Raw genomic sequence first — 23480 nt, forward strand, 5'->3', positions numbered from 1 at the left:
GGCCATCGTTTACTTGAATTGCAGCATAATTAGTTGAGTATAATTTATCAATCAATCCTCTAAATCTCTCTCATAATCCAAATTTTTCTAATATTATTTTTAATGCCGTCCATGAGACACAGTCAAATGCTTTGAATATATCTAGGGCCAATATCCCTGCCTTTGATTTTTTCCCCTTAATTTTATGAATTATATTTAGTACTCTTCCCACTAAATTTGACATATTTCTTCCAGGGATAAATCCACATTGATCTTTTTGAATATAATTATATATAAAGCTATTTATTCTCTTTGCCATTATTGCTGTCAATATTTTAGCATCTTGATTTATAAGGGAGATAGTCTACATGAACCAGGATCTGTAGGATCTTTATTTGGTTTTAGAATTAATATGATCCTTGATTCTTGCCACGACGGTGGGATCTGTTCTCCTGCCATTATCCTATTATATAATTCTTTTAATTTTGGTACCAACATTAATTTAAATTTTTTATAATATTCCGGTCCCAACCCGTCCATTCCTGGGGCCTTCCCTCCTTTTAATTTATCTATAACCTCTTCTATTTCCTTTTCTGAAACTAATTGCTCCATGCTTTTTTTATCTATTTCTTGTAGTTCTATTTTCCAATATTTATCTATCACCTCCTCTATCCTATTATTTGGATTATCAACAGTTGTATATAGTTTTTGATAAAATTCTTGAAAAACGGCCAATTTTTCTTTCATTGAGATAGCTTCTCTGCCCCATTTATCTCTAATAGTTCCAATTAAGTTTTTACTTCTCTTATCTTGTGCTGCTCTAGCTAACATTTTAGAATTCCGATTACTATATTCAAAATATTCTCTTTTTGTATATATTAAATCTCTCTGTGCTTTTTCTAAATTATATTTTTCTAGTTCCTTCCTTTTTGCCAAAGCTTTAAGATAACTTTGTTTATCTTTGTCTTTTACATATCTCTTTTCTAATTCCTGGATTTCTAACTCTAATTTCTTTCTCTCTACTTCTTGCTCTCTTTTCAAATTACATGCTTCTTTTATAAAAAGGCCCCTTGTTACTGCTTTCATAGTATCCCACACCATTGCATAAGAACATTGATTGTTATCATTAATTTCCCAAATTTCTCCTAGTTCTTTAGCTATTTTCTCTACCATCTTATTATTCTCTAATATTGCATTTCCTACTTTCCAATTCTTATATGTTTTGTAATCCTTCTTTATTTGGAAATCCAAGCTTATTAATGCATGGTCTGAACATTTTATTACTCCTATTCCAGCATCTACTATCTTAGGTAACATGTTTGGTGAAACAAAAAAATAATCTATCCTAGAGAAATTTTGATGAGCCATAGAATGAAATGTAAATCTTTTCTCATTTCCCTTTAGCATTCTCCAAATATCAATCATCTTTTTATTCCTTATTACTTTACTTAAAATTGTATTTTTTTGTGTTTTCCCTTTCCTTTTCATTGTAAAATGAGATTTATCCATTTCCTCATCTATTATTCCATTAAAATCCCCTCCTAAAATCAAATATCCTTTTTGTATTCCCTCTATCTCTTTAAATATTGTTTCGTAAAATTCTGCCTGATTTGTGTTTGGGGTGTATACATTGGCTAAAGTAAAATCTTCACCACCCATTGTCCCTTGTATAATAATGTATCTTCCTAGTTCGTCTATCTTTGTTTCCTTAATGTTAAAACCACATTGATTTTGAATTATAATTGCCACACCCTTCGATTTAGATGTTCCATAAGATTTTATATATGTTACAGATCCACGCATCTTAAGCTCATTTACCCCTGATTTTGCTTGGTGTATTTCTTGTAAAAAGGCAAAATGTGCTTTAGCTTTATATATCATGTCCGCAATGATTTTCCTTTTGTAAACTGAGCCTAAACCTTTACAATTCAGAGATACAACCCTTACATATTCCTCCATTTGATTACAAATCCACTTTCCATCCTACTTGGCTGGTCTCTAGTCCGTGTCCTCCCCTGTTTTACCCCCTCTCCCTCCCTTCGCCCCTTTCCCTTGTGAAGTGTATTCCCCCTATTTCTCCCCCCCCCTACGTTCAGAGACCCCTCGTCTCGAACCTGGTTTATTCCAAACCTCTTTGTGGGGTGGGGGGAGGGGACCCTTCTTCCCACCGAGTGTGCCCATTCCGATATCTCCCAGGGTAATTATTTATATAATACCTTAACTACTAGAATTTACTCCAACATAGAATTAATCAGTCCTTGTCGCAGTCTTTTTCCTTCCTTCCTTCCTTCTTTCCAGTCTTAGTCCAGTCATAGTCCAATAATAATCCAGTAACAGTCCTATCGTAATCCAGTCATAGTCCACATTAGTCCCTATTGATCCATATTAATCCATTTTAGTCCATATTAATCCAATCTTAGTCCATATTAATCCAGTCTTAGTCTTAGTCCATATTAATCCAGTCTTAGTCCATATTAGTCTCTATTGATCCATATTGATCCATTTTAGTCCATATTAATCCAATCTTAGTTCATATTAATCCAGTCTTAGTCTTATCCAGTCTTAGTCCATATTAGTCCAGTCTTAGTCCATATGTCCAGTCTTAGTCCATATTAGTCCAGTCTTAGTCCATATTAGTCCAGTCTTAGTCCATATTAATCCAGTCTTAGTCCAGTCTTAGTCCATATTAGTCCATATTAATCTCCTCCTCCTGTTGCTGCATCTTTCTTCCTTCCCCCTTTCCTCTTCTTTTTCCTTCTCCATCGGTACTGGTTCTGTTGCCTCAGTTGTCAAGTTCAATTCCTGAAGTAACGCTAGACCTTGATTTAAAGATGTAATTTTGTAGTTGTTGCTTCTCCAGCGAAACCTCAGGTGTACCAGATAACCCCAGCTGTATGGAATCTTTTGACTTTGTAGTATAGTTGTGACTCTCTTAATAAGATTTTCTCCATGCCAGGGTTTCGGGACACAGGTCTGGAAAAATCTGTATTAGTGTCCCCTGGTATTTTAATGGGGATACCTGTCCTCTTAATACTTTCATAATCTTGTCTTTATAGTAGAAATTTCCAAATCTGACCAAAATATCCCGAGGAAAAGGGGTATTCTTCTTGTATCCCACCCTGTGAATCCTCTCAAACCAAGATTCCTCACAGTCTGTTTGCGAGATTTCTTTTATCCATTTAATCATTTCTCTCTTTAATATCCCAGGGTTTTCTCCGTTTATCTCTGGAAAATTTCTAATTCGAATATTCATCCTCCTATCTCTGTCCATTAAATTTATCACCCTCAAATCCATCCTTTGAAGGCTTTCCTGGCATTGCTTTATTTCTATTGAATTCACTGCCACCTGTGCTTCAGTAGCTGTAATCTTCAAATCCAGATCTTGGTTTTTTTTTCCAATTTCTGTGATGTTGAGTGCAAATTTTTTATCTGATTTTCCAGCCCAGATATTTTAGATGTAATTTCTTGGGTGCTGTTTAAAATCAGATCCTGGAGCCCCTTAATCTGTTGTAATATCTCATTGTTTACATTTGTACTTGGACATTCTCCTTCTCCTGGCTCCTTCCTCCCAGCTTTCTGTGCTGTCACCATTTCATCTTTATTTGTTTCTTGGGAGTCAGCCTGATTCTCAGCAACTTTGGCTTGTACCCTTTCCAGGCTTCTATCAGATGGACGGGGCCGTAAATAATAGTTAATTTGCTTTTGCTCACCCCTCTCTCTTTGAATGGGACGGCTTCTGCCCCCTCGCTTCATAAATCTTTTTCTTCTCTTTGCTAATTTCAGCTTTATCTGATCGCCATTAAAGGAGGCCTCGCTGTCCGGAGTCAAAATCGAAAGTAATTTATCCTGGCTTCCCTATCTGCTCTTTTTCGGCATTGAAGATTTTTATGGGTAGCTTGACAAATCCCACATCCAAAAATATTCTTTACTCACTGCGAGTCCATTTCTAATAGTTAAATTTCTTTATTTTTCCTTTCCCCACATGGGAGCTCCGGTTTCAGCGTCCACTCATGGGTCTGTGGCTCCACCTCCCCTATGTCCGGATATTTCTAAGTGACATCAGAGAAAGTGTGAGAGTTATTCAACTCCAGGATTTCCCTGGTGAGGGTGCCATGTCGGGATCGTGAAGCTGTCACCCCTGGGACTGCAGGACTGCGAAGTTGTCACTTAGAAATATGTCCGGATATTTCTAAGTGACAACTTCGCAGTCCCGCAGTCCCAGGGGTGACAGCTTCACGATCCCGACATGGCACCCTCACCAGGGAAATCCTGGAGTTGAATAACTCTCACACTTTCTCTGATGTCATCATGTCTAAAGTAAGACATGGTGTGCCCCCAGTTTGCTTTTAGGGACAAAAAGTCACAAGTGTTCTGAAGATAATCTTTTATATGTTTTTATCATAAGCCTTCCAGCTCTCATTCCCAAAGAGCTAATAGTTCACCAGTCATGCTGGAGATACAAGAATGAGAATACAGAAGAAACCTTCCTTCTCAATACACAAACAAAAGCAAGGCAAAATAGAAAAAGTGTCCTCTGAATAATAATGCACATCTACTTGAAAAAAAAAATACAGACGAAAGGAACTTTATCATTATCCTTTTTGGGAAAAGCGGGAGGATGTACATAGATCCTTTTTAATAAAACTTTGAGCTTCTAATAAAGCTTTCGCAGGTAGACTAAAATATTATAAAGAGGAATTAACGAGTGATATTGAGGCTCCGGAGCAAAGATAGCACAAATCTACTCTGTTGCTTTAATTCTGTTAAAGGACAAGCTAGGCAGTGGTTCTCAACCCGTGGATCCCCAGTTGTTTTGGCCTACAACTCCCAGAAATCCCAGCCAATTTACGAGCTGTTAGGATTTCTGGGAGTTGAAAGCCAAAACATCTTGGGACCACAAGTTGAGAACCACTGAGCTAGAGGAACAAATCTAGGAGAACAAGTATGATATTTATTATAGAAATGTTTGCTGTATATACCGTGTTTCCCAGAAATAAGACAGTGTCTTATATTAATTTTTGCTCCCGAAGATTTTCAGGGGATGTCTTATTTTTCCATGAAGAAGAATTCACATTTATTGTTGAACAAAAAAGAGAGCATTTATTATGTACTGTACAGTAGTTGTCATCACAAACCAGCATAACCAGAAAAACTGTGAAATCCTATCAGTAATTTATTGTTACTACCATTATTTTCATGTACATCAATCTATGGTATGTACATTTACTGATCCTGCATGCTCTGGTGTTCTGTTTGGCAGGCATGCTTCCAAACAAAAACTTTGCTAGGTCTTTCTTTTGAGGGAAGCCTTATATTTAGCAATTCTGCAAAACATCTACTAGGTCTTATTTTCAGGTATGTCTTATTTTCGGGGAAACAGGGTTTACACACACACACACACACACACACACACACACACACACACAAAACTTATCCATCCAGATCTCAAAATCAATGAGGTATAGTATATGAGCTGGAATCCAGTGCTCCTTTCTTTGCAATCTGACATGCTAAGGATATATATATCTAGTGTTGTGGGCTTGTAAGTAGACAAGAAAACATTTTCTTACCCTGCTTATTGTTCTTTAAAAGCAATAAGCTCTTAAAGGTTCCAGTGCTTTTCTAACAGGATCATACCCCATTCGGTCCTCTGGTACCATCATTCATTTCATGCTAAAATATAGAGCTGAGCTCCTCACACTAAGGATGGTACTAACAACAAGGCAGTGCTGGAATAATTCTGGGGAGATTTTCTTCCCCTCAGGTGGCTATTGCTATTCTGGGGGTGAAACAAAGCAAGAAACAACAATGTGTTTTTGGGTTCTGTTGTTGAATATTGCCCAAGGCGTACCCTCCATCACCCAAAAGGGCAATGAACTCAATCATGAAGTAACACAAAGGCGACAAGGTAGGGAAAGAAAATATGAAATCATTCATCTGTAGGAGAGCAAAACAGTGAATTTCTTTTAAAAGCTTTGAATTAATGCATTTTCATTTTATTTTAATTGAGTTGTTTTCATACTTGTACAAGTTTAATTCCATTTTAATATTTACCTTTTGTACATTTTTAATTTGTAAAGTCAGTCCTCCACATTCAAAGGTTTCGCATTTGCAGTTTTGATTATTTGTGGCTTTGCCAAGGCTTCCGCAAGTGGGGCAGTGGTGACTTCAGTCACCATTCACCCCCCAACAAAGTCTATGAACCAGCAGATTTCAGTGGGGTGAGATTGCCTGAAGCTATAGGAAGTGGAGTAGCAGTGGTTTCAGTTGCCATTCCCCCTCCCCCCCCCCCCCACCAAAGTCTATGGACCAGTAGATAACTATAAGCATTTTGATGCTTCTAATGATTTATATAGTATTTTAATTGTGTATTTAGTCTTGAATTTTATAATCTTATTTTTATATATTTAATTTGTCTGTCCTATATGTAAAAGGTCTATGATCTAAGCATTAAATAAACTGTCTGTCTGTCTATCTATCTATCTATCTATCTATCTATCTATCTATCTATCTATAAAGGAGCATTCTAATAATATGAATGATCTCTTAAAATGGTACTTCATATAGGGGTAGCAAACCTCAAGCTCTAGTACTGAATGTGATCCTGCTGAGCTGTTTAGGTAGCAACCCATCACTTCCTCACAGTACTCTTAAATTATTTCCTAGGACCTCTTCACGTGGGCTAAAAATTGGTGGTAGCGACTTTTTTTGTACTTTCATCACAGAGCCTGCCAACTCCCATAGTGCACTGTAAAAGTACTTCTGGGGCGGCTCCGTGACAAAAGTTCCAAATAAAACCCCTGCCCTGACAAAAATAGCACATGACAGAAGGCTTCCCATCTTTCCATCTTTCCATAGGGAAAGATAGATTGAGCTGGTTTACTGAGGTTTCCCCGATGTGGTGAGGTAGGGGAGAAGCTGAGATGGAGTGGGAGCGGGCGTGGGGTGACAGGTCCCCACGCCCCCTGAGCAGGCAACACCACAGTCACCATGATCCACAGCAATCCTTGGCAATTCCAGCGGGACATGTGAAGAGGCCCCTAGTTTTTTTCATTCCTCCCATTCCATCCAGTTGAAATAACTCTCCTAAGAGATTTACGTTTAAAATAGGCTGGTAGTCTTGCTCTCTTCCTTTGCCCTTTTCATTGAAAGGAATCCTGATAACCTCTCTGCAACTGAATTTGAACATTGTGCTAAAACAGGTCCCCCATTCTTGATTTAAGGTATCACAAATCAAGTGCCAGTGCCTAAGAGAAGACCCTTTCATGACAAAAGTCAGATCTAGATGAGGCGAAAGTATAGATGATATCATATTCAGTGGCTTGCATCATAAGGAGTACAAGATCATATATCTCCTATACAATTTGATGAGTTGAAGTAATAATACCCAAACTTGATCAGATTCCATTATGGAGAAATCATATTTCTGATTATTTATGCACTCATCTCTAGAATGAAAGTGTTCTGCTTCTTTAGCAGAGATGAGGAATGAAGCGATCTTAAATATTTTCAGACTCTCACTTCCCATTATCCCTCAGCATTGACTAAGCTGGCTAAGGTTAATGGGAATAACAGTCCAAGTATATCTGGAAGGCCACAAAATTCACGGCCCTGCTCTGTTTTTTAGCTATGTAAGCCCCCCCCCCCCCCCCGAATTATGCCCCCCAACATACCGGTGGCGGCACGCTCTCCAGCCTCGGAACTACAAAGTCCTCCAGGAAGGCCTTGCTTTCTTGCGAGATTTCACAAAATCTCGCAGAAATCTCACGAAATCTCGTGAGAAGAGCGAGGACTTCCTCGTTCCATGGCGAGCAACCCGATGGTTGCCGCTGCCGCCATCGCCACTGCCTAGAGAGTGCCCCACAAGGGCTGCGCCCCAAGCGGCGGCTTCAACAGCCTCCATGATGAACTGGCCCTGTCTGTAGGGTAAGAATTCATCAAACTGGAAGCATACTACAGTTGAAAATATTATAACAGAACTATTGGTGTCATGATGTGCAGCCTCCATTTCTCTCTTTCACTATAATCTGTTTCTCAATGTCTTAAAAGTCAAAAAATCTGTTTTACCAGAAAAGTATGGAAAAAGAAATAATTGCATACTATGCAACAAGAACTTCCGTAACCACTGAGATATATTGCCGCCTCATCAGCTTCATTCTGATTTTTGGGGAAATGATAAGGTTTCCCAGTTGGCTGATGAGCACTGTGTATATTTACATACCTGTTCTGGCTGGTAAAACTGTACTAGTAGTTTTACTGAGCTCACCAAAATTATGTACAATTTCAAGAAACACTATGCAATTGTCTCAAATCTCTCTCACCCACTTTGACAACTAATGTAACATGCTTAGGGGTTAGGAAAAAGGTCAATAAGGGCACTTGAACAGCAGTGTAAAGCTCAGGTATCATGGTTTCATAAAACCCCCCAGTATTATGGTTACATAAAAATGAAATTCTAGCAGCCTTTCTTTCTTTCTTTCTTTCTTTCTTTCTTTCTTTCTTTCTTTCTTTCTTTCTTTCTTTCTTTCTTTCTTTCTCCTTTCTTTTATAGGATTATAGACATGAAAGACGAACTGGAGCTCTGTATCACAGAAGGAGGAGCTGGGAGACAGAGAACAGAAGAGTGGTTTGGAAAGCTGCTACAGCACATTCTGATGGCAAGAAATCCTATTTCGCACTCCTTAATTCCAATCCGATAGGATCTCCTTGCAGTAATTTGCTGCAGTTTATCCAGTTCTTTTCCTTCTGTTGGCTCTTCATTGACAAGCTAGATGACATGCTGTTACTTGAGTGAGGAAATTACAATTTGATGCCATAATCTCAGAAAGAAAGATTTTATTAGGTAACAAACACAGTTTTAGATTAGGTGCTTCTGCCTAATGCAGAGATTTAACAATTCAGACTCCTGTGTACTGTAGATAAACATAGAGACAGCTGTAAGCTGACAGGTCAAGAACAATAATTGGAACCTCTTCTTAACCTTTGCCCATTTTATTAAATTAACATAAGCAGCAATCTCTTCCATGCACATGAGGACTCTGTGTGCAACACTAGCAGATAACCATTAAGAGTGGGAAAATGCCATACAATCTTTCCTCTTTTAGCCCAGGAAATCAATAACAGCATGTCAGCATGGAGTTATGCCTTGTTTTAATAAATGAGTCACTTTGGAACACTTATTATATAGCACATAAGATGTAAGAACATAAATGTAATTAGCCAAGAAGTATTTTACAAATATCTTCCAGCCATGTTCACATAGCACACTCAAAATGAGTCTACTGTACATGAACCAGAAAAAATGGACTCACCTCAAATCCAGAGCTGACTAACCTACAATGTATGATTTCTAGAGAGTATTCTAGATTTTCTGGCCTTAACCCAATTTTGCCTCATTTTAGACAAAATTGGAGGATTCCCCAGAATTTGCTGGAAACTACTGAGTAACATCATTGACTCTTTCATTGTTTTTTTGTGGACAAAGTCACTCTGATCCATTCCAACCTGAACACCATGTTAAAGGCAGACTGAAGATGTAACACGAGCACCTGATTGTCCGGTTTTAATGGCTCCATTTCAATTTGTGCAGTCCGAGAACGGTGACAAGATCCTTGGAGAAGCAAGGGCGATCACATGGATCCTAGACCCCTGCCCATCCTGGCTCATAAAGGAAGCCAGAGGGAGTTTGGCAGAGTGCGCAAAGGAGGTGGTTAATCCCTCTTTACAGGAAGACAAGATTCCAGCAGGCCTAAAGGAGGCTGTCATCAAACTGCTGTTGAAAAAAAAAAACATCACTGGATCCCACTCAATTAGTCAACTTTCAGCCAGTTTCCAATCTCCCATATTTAGGCAAAGTCTTGGAACATGTGGTGGCCTTGCAAGGGCAGGTGTTCTTGGAAGAAACTGATTTTTTGGATCTGTCACAGTCTGGCTTTAGGCTGGGATATGGAACTGAAACAGCCTTGGTCTCCTTAGTGGATGATATACGCCAGGAACTAGACAGGGGGAGTGTGTCCCTGTCCCTGTTGGTTTTGCTGGACCTCTCAGTGGCCTTCGCTAATGTAGACCACAGTATCCTTCTGAGATGCCTTGTGGGAGTGGGATTGGATGCACTGTTCTGCAGTGGCTCCGGTCCTTCTTGGAGGGTAGTTCTCAGAAGGTGTTGTTGGGGAACACCTGCTTGGTCCCGCAGTCATTGTCTTGTGGGGTCCTGCAAGGTTTAGTAATGTCCCCCATGTTGTTTAACATCTACATAAAGCTGTTGGGAGAGATCATCCAGAGTTTGGGAGTTCGACTCTATCACTTCTTTCCACCTGCTACTAAGGAGGCTGCTCAGGTTCTGAACCAGTGCTTGGCCACTGCGATGGTCTGGATGAGGGAGAACAAATTGAAATTGAATCCAGACAAGACAGAGGTCCTCCTAGTCAGTCATAAGTCTGAACAGGGTATAGGGTTCCAGCCTGTGTTGGACAAGGTTACACTCCCCTTGAAGACACAGGTTCGCAGCTTGGAAATTCTCCTGGACACATTGCTGAGCCTGGAACCTCAGGCTTCAGTGGTGACCAGGTGAGCTTTTGCACAATAAAAACTGGTGTGCCAGTAGTGCCCGTACCTTGGAAAGTCAGGCTTGGCCACAGTGGCAAATGCTCTTGTTATGTCTTGTGTAGACTACTGCAATGCACTCTACATGGGGTTGCCTTTGAAGATGCCCCAGAAGTTTCAACTAGTCCATCAGGTGGCAGCCAAATTTCTAACTGGGGCAGTGTTCAGGGAGGCTACTCTTCCTCTATTACATCAGCTCCACTGGCTGCCAGTCTGCTACCCAGCACAATTAAAATTGCTGGTCTTGGTCTATAAAGCCCTTTACGGTTCTGGTCCAACTTATCTGCCCAAACACATATCCCTCTATGAGCCTATAAGAGCTTTAAGATAGGCTGGGGAGACCCTTCTCTCTGTTCCATCACTTCACAAGCACGATTGGTTGGGACAAGAGACAGGGCCTTCTCAGTGGTAGCCCCTCGGCTATGGAACCCTCTCCCCAGTGACATCAGGCAGGCCCTATCCATCCTGGGTTTTAGAAAAAACTGTAAACCTGGCTTTTCTCGCAGGCATTTGGTGAATAGGAAACTGCGGAATGAGACTTTAACAGCTTGAATAATGGACTATGGATTTTGGAAAACATTTTCGACAGGAGATCATGACTTGGTATTTTATATGGTTTAATCTGTTTAATTGATTGTGTTTTAATAGCTTATATGTTTAGATTGTTTATATTTCGATGAGATATGTTTTATTGTTTACCTGTGCATGACTGAATCTTTCCCGGATTTGTAAGCCTCCTTGAGTCCCCTCTGAGGTAAGGGAAGGTGGGATAGAAATGAAGTAAATAAATAAATAAATTTAATGGATAAGGTTGACAATGACTATTTTATTGTATTTATTGAAGAGCTATATTTTTATACCTTATACAGTTTAACTGTTTGATTATATAATCACTATGCTTGATTGTTTCCTATTACCAGCCAATGTCTTTTTTTTAAACTATATGTTTAAATGTGAGAATGTTGATTTGATGGCATTGAATATTTGCCAGTTTTATTTTTGGAAGCCGCCCTGTGTCCCCTCGGGGAGAGAGAGCTGGTTGAAAATAAACTGTCGTTCTTGTCATTGTCGTCCAGGGGCTTCATGGCTGTTTGGATAGCTGGGCTGGGCTTAATTTTGTCTGATTTCCAGTTCAGGTAGATATCACCTGAATAGTACAAGGAAGGGGAAAATCTCATAATCTCATATTGTGTGATCAGTTAGCCCCTGCAGTAACATGTGATGTCAGACAAAACCAGCAACCACAGGCATCCCATTATAACATTGCACACATGGCAGTTGATAATGAGGTGCTCACATGGAGGCCTGTGGACAGCAGAGGCGGTCCACCAGCGAGGCCAATTAGGCGCTCGCCTGTGGCGCATTATTATCGGGGGCGCCATCGAGGTGCCCCCACGTGCGCCGGGAGTCTCGGCAAACCTAGGCTGCTCTGCGTGGTGCCAGGACAAAGCAATCGCTCCGCGTGGCACCAGGAAATCGACCGCGCGGATGGGTGGGCCTTCTGTGAGAGAGGGGTGGGCTTCTCGGCACTTTGCAGACCAGAGAAGCGGTGCCCACTTCTCTGGTCGGCAAAGCACTGAGGAATGCCTTCCTTCTCGGCAGGAAAGTGTTCCCTGACGCTTTGCAGACCCGAGAAGCGGCACCTGCTTCTATGGTCTGCAAAGTGCCGAGGAACGCCTTCCTTCTCGTTCCTCTGCACTTTGCAGACCCCTCCCCTCCCCTCCCTGCTACTCAGTCCCCCCACCCCAGGTTTGGGGGGGGGGCAAAATTCGGGGGGCTTCAGATTGCCTACTATAAAAAATTACCTAAGGACGGCTCTGATGGACAGTATGACATGCCAGTGGTAACAGAGAAGACAAGGTAGCAGACCAGTGGGGCCAGTGTATTCTCTGCCTGTCTGGACTGGCTGGATGCCATCTCAGGCTGCAGTTTTACCCGGTGTGTGTGGCCGCCATTAGCATCACATCAGATTGGCTCTGATTTAAGAGAACAGTATACACTTGCTTTCAAACACTACAAGAGGCAAAATACTTTCATGCTCCCAACTGTTATACTGATGTCTTTAAAAGGAAGGAGGGGCCATTTCTAGATAGCTACTCAAGAGAAACCAATGCATAGTTTAAATAAATATATACACTACAGTTTCTGGATTTGTTTTACATCTGTCCATCATTCTCCTAAGCACCATGCCAATTAGGCTGCAAAATGTCCTGGTAAGAGATCTAAGCAAATCCCTTGGAGGTATGAAAGCATTCAATGAATACTGAAAAAGAAAAGCAGATAAAAATAATAATTCATGACTGATGTTTTGATGAGACTTTTTGGGGAGGAAGAATGAGAACGGCAAGGCAAATGTCAGCATGCACAAACAATTTTTATGTTCCTGTGTGATCTCTATTGACTTCTCAAGCAGGTCCCTGGAGGGAAAATGCATGTCACTGTTCATTCTCATTCTGTCAGTCACACAGAGGACTTTCCCTGAACATTTACCTGTATAACACACTCAAACGACAACAAAGAACATGATGTAGAAATCAATCAGTGTAAAAACTGCACAAACAAAAAAGGAACAAGGTGATGCACTGGGTCAGAATTCTCCTTCTCATATAAATTATTTTAGACTGTTCTTCAGATTAAGTTGGAAGGAAAAACAAATTAACATCTTCTTACAAGGCTATTGGATTAAATAAAAGGTGTTTGTGGGAAATAACACATTTAATGTTAGCTAGCTATGGTGTCCCCCCTTCCTTTTAGTGCCCATTATAAGTAGTCTGTCATCTAATATTAATTGTTATCTATGTTATTAAAAGTATCAATACAAAAGGACCTTTTAGCTCCAGACATTGTTATATTGAAATATTATTTCTATTGGCTCAAGGTCATTCAGTGAAGATGAGTCAGCCCATAATCTTGGATGCCAGTGGGGATTTCCATTTCTCTGATACCCTATCATTCTTCTTCCCCCTCCTCCTTGTTATTAATGCAGTAAGTAGGATTTCTGCACTTCTACACTCCTTATAATGTCTTGTATGAAGGAAAGCTTTAATATAGTCTGGAATGGTGTGCTTTTCTTTCTTGCAGTCATTTGTATTCATCAGTGACTTTCCTCTCCTCTAGCTACTTATCAGCCTTTTAAACCCCAATCAAGGGCTTTATTAGTTAAATATCTCACACATTAAGGAGGGAAACAAATCCTTATCTTGAAGCAGTTCTCAGTCTCTTCTGGTTACATAAAAGCATTCTCGGCATGACATATGTCACATATAATACACATCTATATCTGTATTTAACTGGTATATGTAGATACTTCTGCATTATTGAGATGTGAATGCATCCAAAGAAAATACTTTTTCACAAGTGGACCACTGAAACGATTGTTCTCTTTCTAACTATCTCCCTTCTTCTACTCTGCTGTATCCTCCCTTCTGAAGAATGCAGTAATACACACAGCCAAAGGCAGACTCTTCATATACTATAGCCACATCACCTGATTTGACATCCTGATGAGACAGACTCAAGACAGTTGGCCCTGACTCTGCTGTTTTTCACAGGGTCTGCCATGGGACATATTGTGTAACCCAAGGAAATGTATCTATTAGTTAGTCTTTTGTCTATTGTTATCAATAGCAGATGTCATGGCAATCCATTAGATCTGATTAAAAAAATATGGACATTGTAGTTTCACTGGTGTATCCAAGGCCCTCCATATTGTCTGATGCTATCAGACTTAACTTCCATGAAGGAGAAAATTATCAACGGTTGGATGTGCAATTTCTTTCACATTATGCTCTGAGGAGAGAAATGCTGTTAAGTTAACCTCTAGCATGAAATTTGTGTGCAAAAGCTGTAAAGAACTGCAAGACAACTGACAAGCTTTCCTTATAGTCCCTCCTTTTGAAACAATGGGGATGGTACGGCTGAAATGTGAATATGTTTATCAATTCAATTTTAGTTTTTATCCATATCATGTTGGGGTTCTCTTTACTTTCTTTAGTTGTAGGGAAAGGAAGCCCATCAACATTTCTATTGTCTGTCAAATGTTAGCACATAGTTCTTAAAAGTTTTTATTTAAGAACCTTGTGGGCCTTTGAGCCATTTTTTATTTATGGCAATCCTTAGGGGAATCTATCATGGGATGTTCCTGACAAGTGGGGGTTTACCATCGCTCTGCTCAGAGGTTAAGGGATGTGTCTTACCCAAGGTTCCTGGCTGAATGGGACCCTGGTTTCCCAAAACCCTACTCCAACAGTCAAACCATTATCTCAACAGTCAAACTTCCTTCTCACTTCAAAGGTACAAAACGGCAGGGAGAATTTATATGGTCCTCCAACACTGCAAGATAGAATGAGGAAAACTATGGAAAAAAGAATACTCATTTTGCACCCTTTTAATTATAACTGTTCTTGGAAAAGCACAAAATGACATACAGAGTGTTTGAAAAAGAACTCCCTAGTTTTAAGTATAAAAACATTAAAACTAGGGAGTTCTTTTTCAGAAATCCTGTATATAAGTTTCTCAACAGTATCCCCTCGAAATATTAATTAGATTCCCATCTACAGGACTGTAGCAGCACCCTCTCCAAAACAAAATGTGTTTTATTTGCTGTTATTATTTCATGTTGTTGTTTACTTGTTCAGTCGCTTCCGATTCTTCATGACCTCATGGACTAGCCCACGCCAGAGCTCCCTGTCAGCCATTGCCACCCCCAGTTCCTTCAAGGTCAAGCCAGTCACTTCAAGGATACCACCCATCCCTCTCGCCCTTGGTTGGACCCTCTTCCCTTTTCCTTCCATTTTCCCCAGCATAATTATCTTCTTCAAGCTTTCCTGCCTTCTCATAGATATGTTATAGTAATCATGCATAAAGTGGGTGAAAAGATTTCAGAGTCTGAAGTTATAATGCTTGTTCTGGCTATGCAAGCAATCTGACCACAATGACCCAACATTTTAAGTTCTCCTGAGCCATAGGGTAAACTTCAAGATCTGGATCATTTCCCAGGCAATGTAGAACAGAATACTAAGCATGTCTTTAAAATATTCCAGAAAGAGCTGGAAAACTTTATTTCACTGATGTGTGACATCTATTTGCAAATGCAATTACTAGCCTATGCGTAGTGTTGTGTTTCTGAGCCTTGGAAACAGAATGCTTCTTGTTTTGTTTTGTTTTTAAAAGCTACATTTTCAAATGTCACTGATGGAAAGAAAAGTAGGATATAAATCAAATAAAGAAATATAACTATTTATATTCTAATATTAATATTACTGGATGGTGGCATTAGTCTGAAGTTAGTTTATCTTTTTTTTCTTGCAAATGTATATAGGAGAAAGGATTTGTTTTCATCATCATAACCATAACACCTAGTGCACCTTAACCTACTAACTGCTTTCTACCCCTTTTTTTCAGTACCTACTTTTTAACAAAACAAATTTATGGGCAAAGATGTTTTAATGGATATCAAATGTGAGAGACCTTCCCAATACTTCCTTCAAAGTTTTAAAGATAATCTATTAAAAGCTCTTACCGGAGGAGAGTTCTCATAGATATTTGTACTGTAGGGTAGGTTTATAAAGATTGGGTCCATATCCTGCACATCTGTGATGGTGATTGCAAGATTGGCAAGGGTGGAGAGAGGTTTGGTTTTGTCTTGGTCCTGAAAAATACACAGAAGGAAAATATTGAAAGAAATTTAATTTGAAAACAGACAAAAACAACAGCAACAAGAAACAATTCAATCTATAGCATAAACAGATTGTCTCCCTGAAAAATGATCAAAAATTAAAATTAAATAGAAGACATTGCTTTAATACTCGATCCAGGCCATTCATTAATCTGGCCAAACTTTAATTGGCAAATGCTTTCCCAAGCATTAGTAGGTTGCATAGTCTACTGCAGGGGTCCCCAAACTAAGGCCCGCGGGCCACATGCGGCCCATCGGAGCCATTTATCCGGCCCCCGCAGTGGATGGCTCCCTCCTCCGTCAAGAAAGGTGCATGTGGTGTGGAGAAGGAGGAAAAGGTGCACACATTTCTTGTCAACCTCTCCTCACGGGCACCTTTCTGGCCGCTGCCGCCGAGGAAGGGCCGCATGGGGCGAGGAAAAAGCATGCGCCTTTCAGCCCTCGCCCCACGGGCAGCTTTCCAGCTGCCGCCGCCAAGGGAAGCAGCGGGAAAGGTGCGCGCGGGGTGAGGGAGGAAAGAAAGGTGCACGCCTTTTCTTCGCCCTGCACGCACCTTTCCCGCTGCCTCCACTGAAAAAGAGCCGCACGGGGCGAGGGAAAGGTGTGTGCCTTTCCTCCCTCACCTCGCGGGCAGCTTTCCTGCTGCTGCCGCTGAGGAAAGCAGCGGGAAAGGTGCGCGCGGGGTGAGAGAAGAGAGAAAGGCTCATGCCTTTTCCTCGTCCCGCACACACCTTTCCCGCTGCCGCCGAAAAAGGGATGCACGGGGTGAGAAAAAGGCATGCGCCTTTCCTCCTCGCCCCGCAGGCATCTTTCCCGCCGCCGCCGCTGACGAAGGCCTGCACGGGGCGAGGGAGGAGGGAAAGGTGCGCGCCTTTCCTGCCTCCTCGCTCGCCTTGCACGCTCCTTTTCCCGCCTCCTCCCTCACCTGGGATGGAGGAGTCAAAACAACAATGGAGGCATGCCTGTGGCAAAAGGTAGAGACCTTCCGTTTTATCTTGCCACGTAGACTCCCTCCTTTGCAGCCCTGTCATGGATTTATTTTTCTTGAAGGCTAGCAATCTCTTCCAATCCTGAATTATTATTATTATTATTATTATTATTATTATTATTATTATTATTATTGCCATTGCTGGTCAGGGGTGCTTTATGTTTTGGTTCACAAAGGGAGAAAGGGGTTGGACTATATGGCCCAAGGGGTCTCTTCCAACCATGTTTATTATGGTGTTGTTGTTGTTATTGGGTGGCTATCTGTCAGCAGTGCTTCGATTATGGTGTGGTGCACAAAAGCAGAAGGGGGTTGGAGTAGATATCCCAAGGGGTCTCTTCCAACCTTCTATTATTTTTATGATGACGATGACAATGATGATGATGATGATGATGATTAACATTGAGGCTGTATTTGTTCCCTTTTTGTTTTGTTTTTTACTTCAAAATAAGATATGTGCAGTGTGCATAGGAATTTGTTCATAGTTTTTTTTCAAAAACTATAATCTGGCCCTTCAACGGTCTGAGGGACCGTGAACTGGCCCCCTGTTAAAAAAGTTTGGGGACCCCTGGTCTGCTGACATCATATAGTGCTAAGATACCAGTCTTTATCCTTATTTTGTTTTTGAACATGAAAATGGACATAATTTTAAAAGTTCCTCTTATGCTGGGAAAGAATTCTTGTGCAATTACATTTTTTGTATTTTACAAACAAAATATTTTTGCACAATATATATGTTTTGTCAAAAAACGTAAGATTTACTTTAAAACTATGGATTTCGTACACATACAATCTATTTTTTGGCAAATAAATCTTTTTGCAAGAAATTAACCAAATCGCACACAATGAAATTGTGCAAAATCTTTTGCAACATATTGTGATGTATTAAGACACACACTCTTTCTCAATGAAGGGAAGAAAATTTGTAAATATTCTTGCTGGCACATTTGACTTTGTTTTTATTATTTTCCACAACACATTTTTCCTGGTGTTATTTTTTTAAAAGAAAGACAATAATGCACACCGTTATCATCACCACTATCATTGCAGGTGCTGTGACTGGTTCTGTCATCACAAATACCAAAATAAATCTTCTGTCCTCTATCTTTTGTGGGATGAACCCTGTCTACCATTTAAATTTTTTTAAATATTTCTAATGATAATAATAATGGTAATGTCAACATATCATATATGTTCCTTTCCACAGATGTTCATGTTTCTCTAGATCAACCCAACCTGGTGTGCTCTGGATTGTTGGGCTACAGGGGTGACAGAAGTCACAGTTCCTTGAATGGGAAGATTCCAGGTTGTGAAAAGCTGATTTAGACAAAAAGAAACAAGAGAAACAGACAGATTCATACTCACTGTAGCATTGACCTGAAGCTGGTAGGCTTGAGTGACTTCATAATCCAGTGCTCGAATGACTGACACAATGCCACGACCACTGTCAATGGTGAAGAAGTTTGATGAAGGCTGGAAAGAATAAAGCACACTTCCACCGGCACCTTGGTCTGGATCTGTGGCATTTACTATGAAAATAGGAGTTCCCACTGGTGTATTCTAAAAATAACAATAGTTAAAAAGAATGTATGGTAAGCAAAGTGTGCCGATGGAACCTATTAAATCTTTCATTTACCAATACTGGACACTAAAGATTTCAAGAAGATTCAACGCAGGCAATCATATGTTTCTACGGATTATGGTAAAAGTTAGAATTACAAATACAAACTAGCCTCAGTTCATATGTGTCAAGAGAATATCACGGGGAGATGGGTAAGGAAATGTAACCAGAACATCCCTTGATCTTATGCTTTTCTCACAACTGTGCAATTTGTGTTTGTAGTTTGCAAAATGGAAACATTTTGCAAACAAAACACTTATGTGATGAATTATAGTTTTTCTCTAACTCTTATGTACATACACATGGAATACAAACGATTAATTTGTTAACCTCTCCCCTCCCCTCCCCAATATATAAGTAGTTATTACCAAGCTATGTCCTGGCAGTGCTAGGAATTCTTTCCATAATGTTTTAGAAAAGCAACTGTAATCTAAGGTGGCACAAAAGCTCATGGAGACAGCTAATCATTACAAATTCCTCAAATTCCTCAAATTCCTCTTGCAAAAGTTAGTACATTGAATGTCTACTTGTTCTCCATAGCCATGTCACTGTTGCCATGTTTTCCTGCTTATAGCCACCTTCCAAACTTTCAGGCTAGTCTGTGAAAGTGAAAGATGGAAATCCATCCTGTATTTTAGCCATGTTCACAACACATTTAGCCATGTTCCTATTCTAGAGGTTTTACTTATAACTGTGTTCACATTTTTGAAAACATTTTTATTGCTCTTTTGACAAAGCTCAACTACAAACCAGGGAGCTAAAAAGGAGACAAAAAACTACTTGTCCCCACATAATCAGAAGGAAGGAAAGAAAGCTAATAAAGTCAACACATAGGCTGTTTGGTACTAATCTAAAATGGACTCAATATCCAATTAAACAACTAAAAAGAGTTACAAAACTTTGTGTAAACGATCGGTGGACAAGTCCTTACATGAAAACATGTCTTTTTAAATCTGTCCACACATCTTTGGCCTATAGACTTTAAAAGGTGATTCTATGCAATTGATAAAAAATATTTTATAGCAGACCTCAAAATTATCTGAGAAATCTGTCTTTGATTATCTGAGAAATTGATTTACAGATTTAATGTTTCTCAGATAATGCAAGATACATTTTAGTTACTTTAAAGTACTTTTTCTCCCATAGAAAAATGACAATTCTAACCCCACCCTATTTACTTGCCAGATGGCAAGTTGTGATCTATGTGTTTACTTCATGTATAGCAAAAAAAGAAGCAGTGTGAGATGTATGAGTCCAACATCAGATTAAATTTTCATCTCCAAATCCCAAATGCAGTCATACCATACTAGTATTCAGAAACTTTGCTCCTCTGACATTCCACAGCCTCAACATCTGCAAATCTAGAGTGTCTTGCCTTCTTATGTCAGTGCTTCTCCAAACATACACTTTTGCTCAATGATACTATCTAACCCATATATTTTCTCCCATATACATCAAGCTGCCCAGTCTCTGAGAAGACCTTGATTGCATTTTCAGACATTAGCTTTTTAGAAAGTTAAGGCTCACACCATTACAAATTAACTATTAAAATGGAAAGGAGGAGACATATAAATACTGTGCAATTAAGACGAGGCTTTGTGTACATTGCACACACCAATAATAATAATATTCAGAAGGCGAAAGCTGCTCCTGATTAATAGGTGTCCCCCAGTCAATCTTTTAAATATGTAAATCTGCTCTGGTCACCAGTGATTATCAGCCTGACAAAAAAAGGGGGGGGGGAAATGAAGAGCTGGATTTTAGTGCCATTGTGTTTTACACAAAGTCTCTAATGTCTGGCTTTCAAGTGAATTTGTTCTCCGGCCCCCAGGCAGTTCAGACTAAAAAGCTGGGATCACAGATGTCATAAAGTCTTTTGTTCTTGTTTTGTCACACCAGCAGATGAGAGAGTATTTTACAGCCAAGATTATTCTGATTTCTCCACTGTAGCAAAGGATAAAGGTCAATTGATTGTCTCCTATCTTGCTGATTTCCCTTTAGCACTGGGCCTTAGGGGGGAAAGATAGAATAACAAGGGTTGAAACATGCTATTTTATTTAAGCCTTATAGGAGAAGATCTTTTTCTTCTGTACACAGTGGAGTTCTGGTCAGTGACACAAGGTCAGTCTTCTTTAGTAAACCCTTTTCCTTATCTTTGCAGCTTTTAATAGCAAGCTCAGGGGGTAAAGTGCCAAGATAGGACCAACAAGCAACAAAGAAAAGGTGTCAGAATGGGAGACATAGTCAGCCCTCTCTATCCACAGATTCTGCATCTATGGATTCATCCATCCATGGCTTGAAAATATCCCCCCTGTAAAAAACAAAATATCCAAAAAGAAATCGTTGATTTTTGCCATTTTATATAAGTGATACCATTTTACTACACCACTGTAAGTATAGGTAAAGGTTTCCTCGACATTAGTCCAGTTGTGACCGACTCTGGGGGTTGGTACTCATCTCCATTTCTAAGCCGAAGAGCCGACGTTGTCCATAGACATCTCCAAGGTCATGTGGCTGGCATGACTGCGTGGAGCGCCGTTACCTTCCCGACTGAGTGGAACCTATTGATCTACTCACATTTGCATGTTTTCGAACTGCTAGGTTGGCAGGAGCTGAGGCTAACAGTGGGTGCTCATTCCTCTCCCGGGATTTGAAACTGGGACCTTTTGGTCCGCACTGTACATACACCACTGTACATAACGGAATTTGAGTATCACTGGATTTTGGTATCCACGGCCCCACTGTACCAAAGTTTTATAGAAGTGGGTTTTTTTTGGTTTTTTTTTTAAAAAACATAATTAAATAATTACACACATATATTCACACACACCAGTCCAAGGAAGAATGAGAAGACTTTATTTATCTATTTACTGTAAAGCACCCCCAACAGACGGCCATCCAGCCTTTGCAATAATAGTAGTAGGGTCCATCCAGTCCAATCCTCAGCCCCTTTCCTCCCTCCTCACATCTTTTCCCTTCAACCTGTGGCTGAGAGACACATCAAAGCTATTCTTTCCCCTCCTTTCCCCCCCTCCTCCTCTCCCCCCTTTCCCCCCTCTCTCCCCTCTTTCTTTTCTTTCCAACATGGAGCCTCCTAGAGCTTCATCCTTCTGTCTTGATTTTATCTGGAAGCTTCAGGGGACTTTGATGGAAGGTGGCCCAGGCAAATTCTTAGGCTGTGCTGGCAGTGGCAGGGCTCTATAGACTGCGTACTTTCTAGGCAGTGGGGGCCCTGTGGAGCCCCTGACTGTGCTTCGCGGAGGCCTAGGGGCTTCACAGAGCACAGTTTGATAACCGCTGCTCTAGAACATTGATATTCTTCCACTCTTCAGCCAAAAAGGCTCCCAGAGAGACTTACAAATTGTCAGTTTAACAATCCCTGTCCTCAGGCTTATAATCATATGGATCACAAAGAAAAGGAGATGGCAATGGGAAAGGGGATAAAATCCAATAGACGATGGCTGTAATGGACGGAAGGCTTCTTGCCCACTGCTGGAACTGAGATGAGATGGAACTACATATGGCTGCTATTCTTTCCCTTGGCAGTCACGCCATCCTTTGTTGTTGTTGCAGGTCTCACTTCTTCCACATAACAGTAAGCCAAAGTGGCTGAGTTTAATCTGTATGAAAGCAAAGTGGAGCCATACAAAAACATGACTGGTTTCTACAATACCCCATACATGGGAGAGTCACTTAGAAATAAAGTCAATTAATAATGAAATGAAAAGCCGCTTCATAAAAAGAAACCTAATCAAAGCTCATTAAAATGAGCCTGTGAGTTAATATGAAGCTTTCTCTTAGATGAATTTTAGAAAAAAAAAGAAGAAGAGAGAATTGTCTGTCTGAAGAAACCAGAAGTCAAACACACTGTTGCTACAGGCTCTCAAGGAAGTCCTTACTGAAACAGTAAGTGTGCTAGTTCATGTCAGTGATGTGGTAGATCTGCTCTGTTTCTCAATCTGGACTTCAAAGGAGCTGTCCAAGGCACAGAACTCTATACTCTTAAGGTTAAGACTAAAATGTGGAGTTAATTCACTTAACGCATGGGCATGCTGGGCAGTTCATTGGGCCCACACAAGGATAGGGGCCCCATGCTAATCTATGTAAAGATCAGAATTTATCATTAATTTTCTCATCATCCACCTCAACAATCAAATCTCCCAACATGGTAGAAGGAGAAAAATTAGTGGAGAATTGCATTTGCAAGAGAAATTTTACTGTCTTAGTTGCTTGTAATGTTGTGGAAGCAGAATATTGTAATGGATTCTTGGGAGGCAATAAACAGCTGGGGACAACAATTGCTCATGGCTCATGTCATATTGTCCTAATGTTTGTACTGATTAATCTTTGCTGTACATTATATTTTTTAAAGTGTCGAAACACTGATTTTTCTGGAGATACCAATAAATAGGAGATTATGTTATTGGTAATTTATATTTTTACTCCTGTGAATAATTTTGTAGGCAGGGCATAGTGCACTGCTTTGCTGAGGGCCTATAATTCTGTTAAGATGGCCTTGATTAACCATCCCACTGACACTAAAGCCACCAGTCACCACTGATCCCATCTCTACTCCTGAAATCCCCTCTTTCTTTGAGGCCTGAGTAAATATTAAA

General features: G+C 40.1%; 1 protein-coding gene and 1 long non-coding RNA gene across 4 annotated transcripts in view; one reads left to right on the forward strand and one right to left on the reverse strand.

Annotated features, from left to right (window-relative positions):
* The window catches only part of LOC134297764 (uncharacterized), a 28669-nt gene extending 17092 nt beyond the window's left edge, over window positions 1-11577 (forward strand). The window contains exons 2-3 of the long non-coding RNA XR_010004635.1: window positions 6499-6533; window positions 8531-11577. This is a non-coding gene — a long non-coding RNA (uncharacterized LOC134297764). The remainder of the gene's footprint in view (window positions 1-6498; window positions 6534-8530) is intronic.
* The window catches only part of cdh23 (cadherin related 23), a 669485-nt gene that overhangs the window by 324220 nt on the left and 321785 nt on the right, over window positions 1-23480 (reverse strand). For all 3 annotated transcript variants that reach the window (XM_008106631.2, XM_062976257.1, XM_062976258.1), the window contains exons 7-8: window positions 18609-18803; window positions 16103-16231 (exon numbers count right to left, since the gene is read on the reverse strand). In XM_008106631.2, the coding sequence (XP_008104838.2) occupies window positions 16103-16231; window positions 18609-18803 (324 nt within the window). The remainder of the gene's footprint in view (window positions 1-16102; window positions 16232-18608; window positions 18804-23480) is intronic.

This window comes from Anolis carolinensis, chromosome 3 (assembly GCF_035594765.1).
Source record: "Anolis carolinensis isolate JA03-04 chromosome 3, rAnoCar3.1.pri, whole genome shotgun sequence".
Lineage (NCBI taxonomy): Eukaryota > Metazoa > Chordata > Lepidosauria > Squamata > Dactyloidae > Anolis > Anolis carolinensis.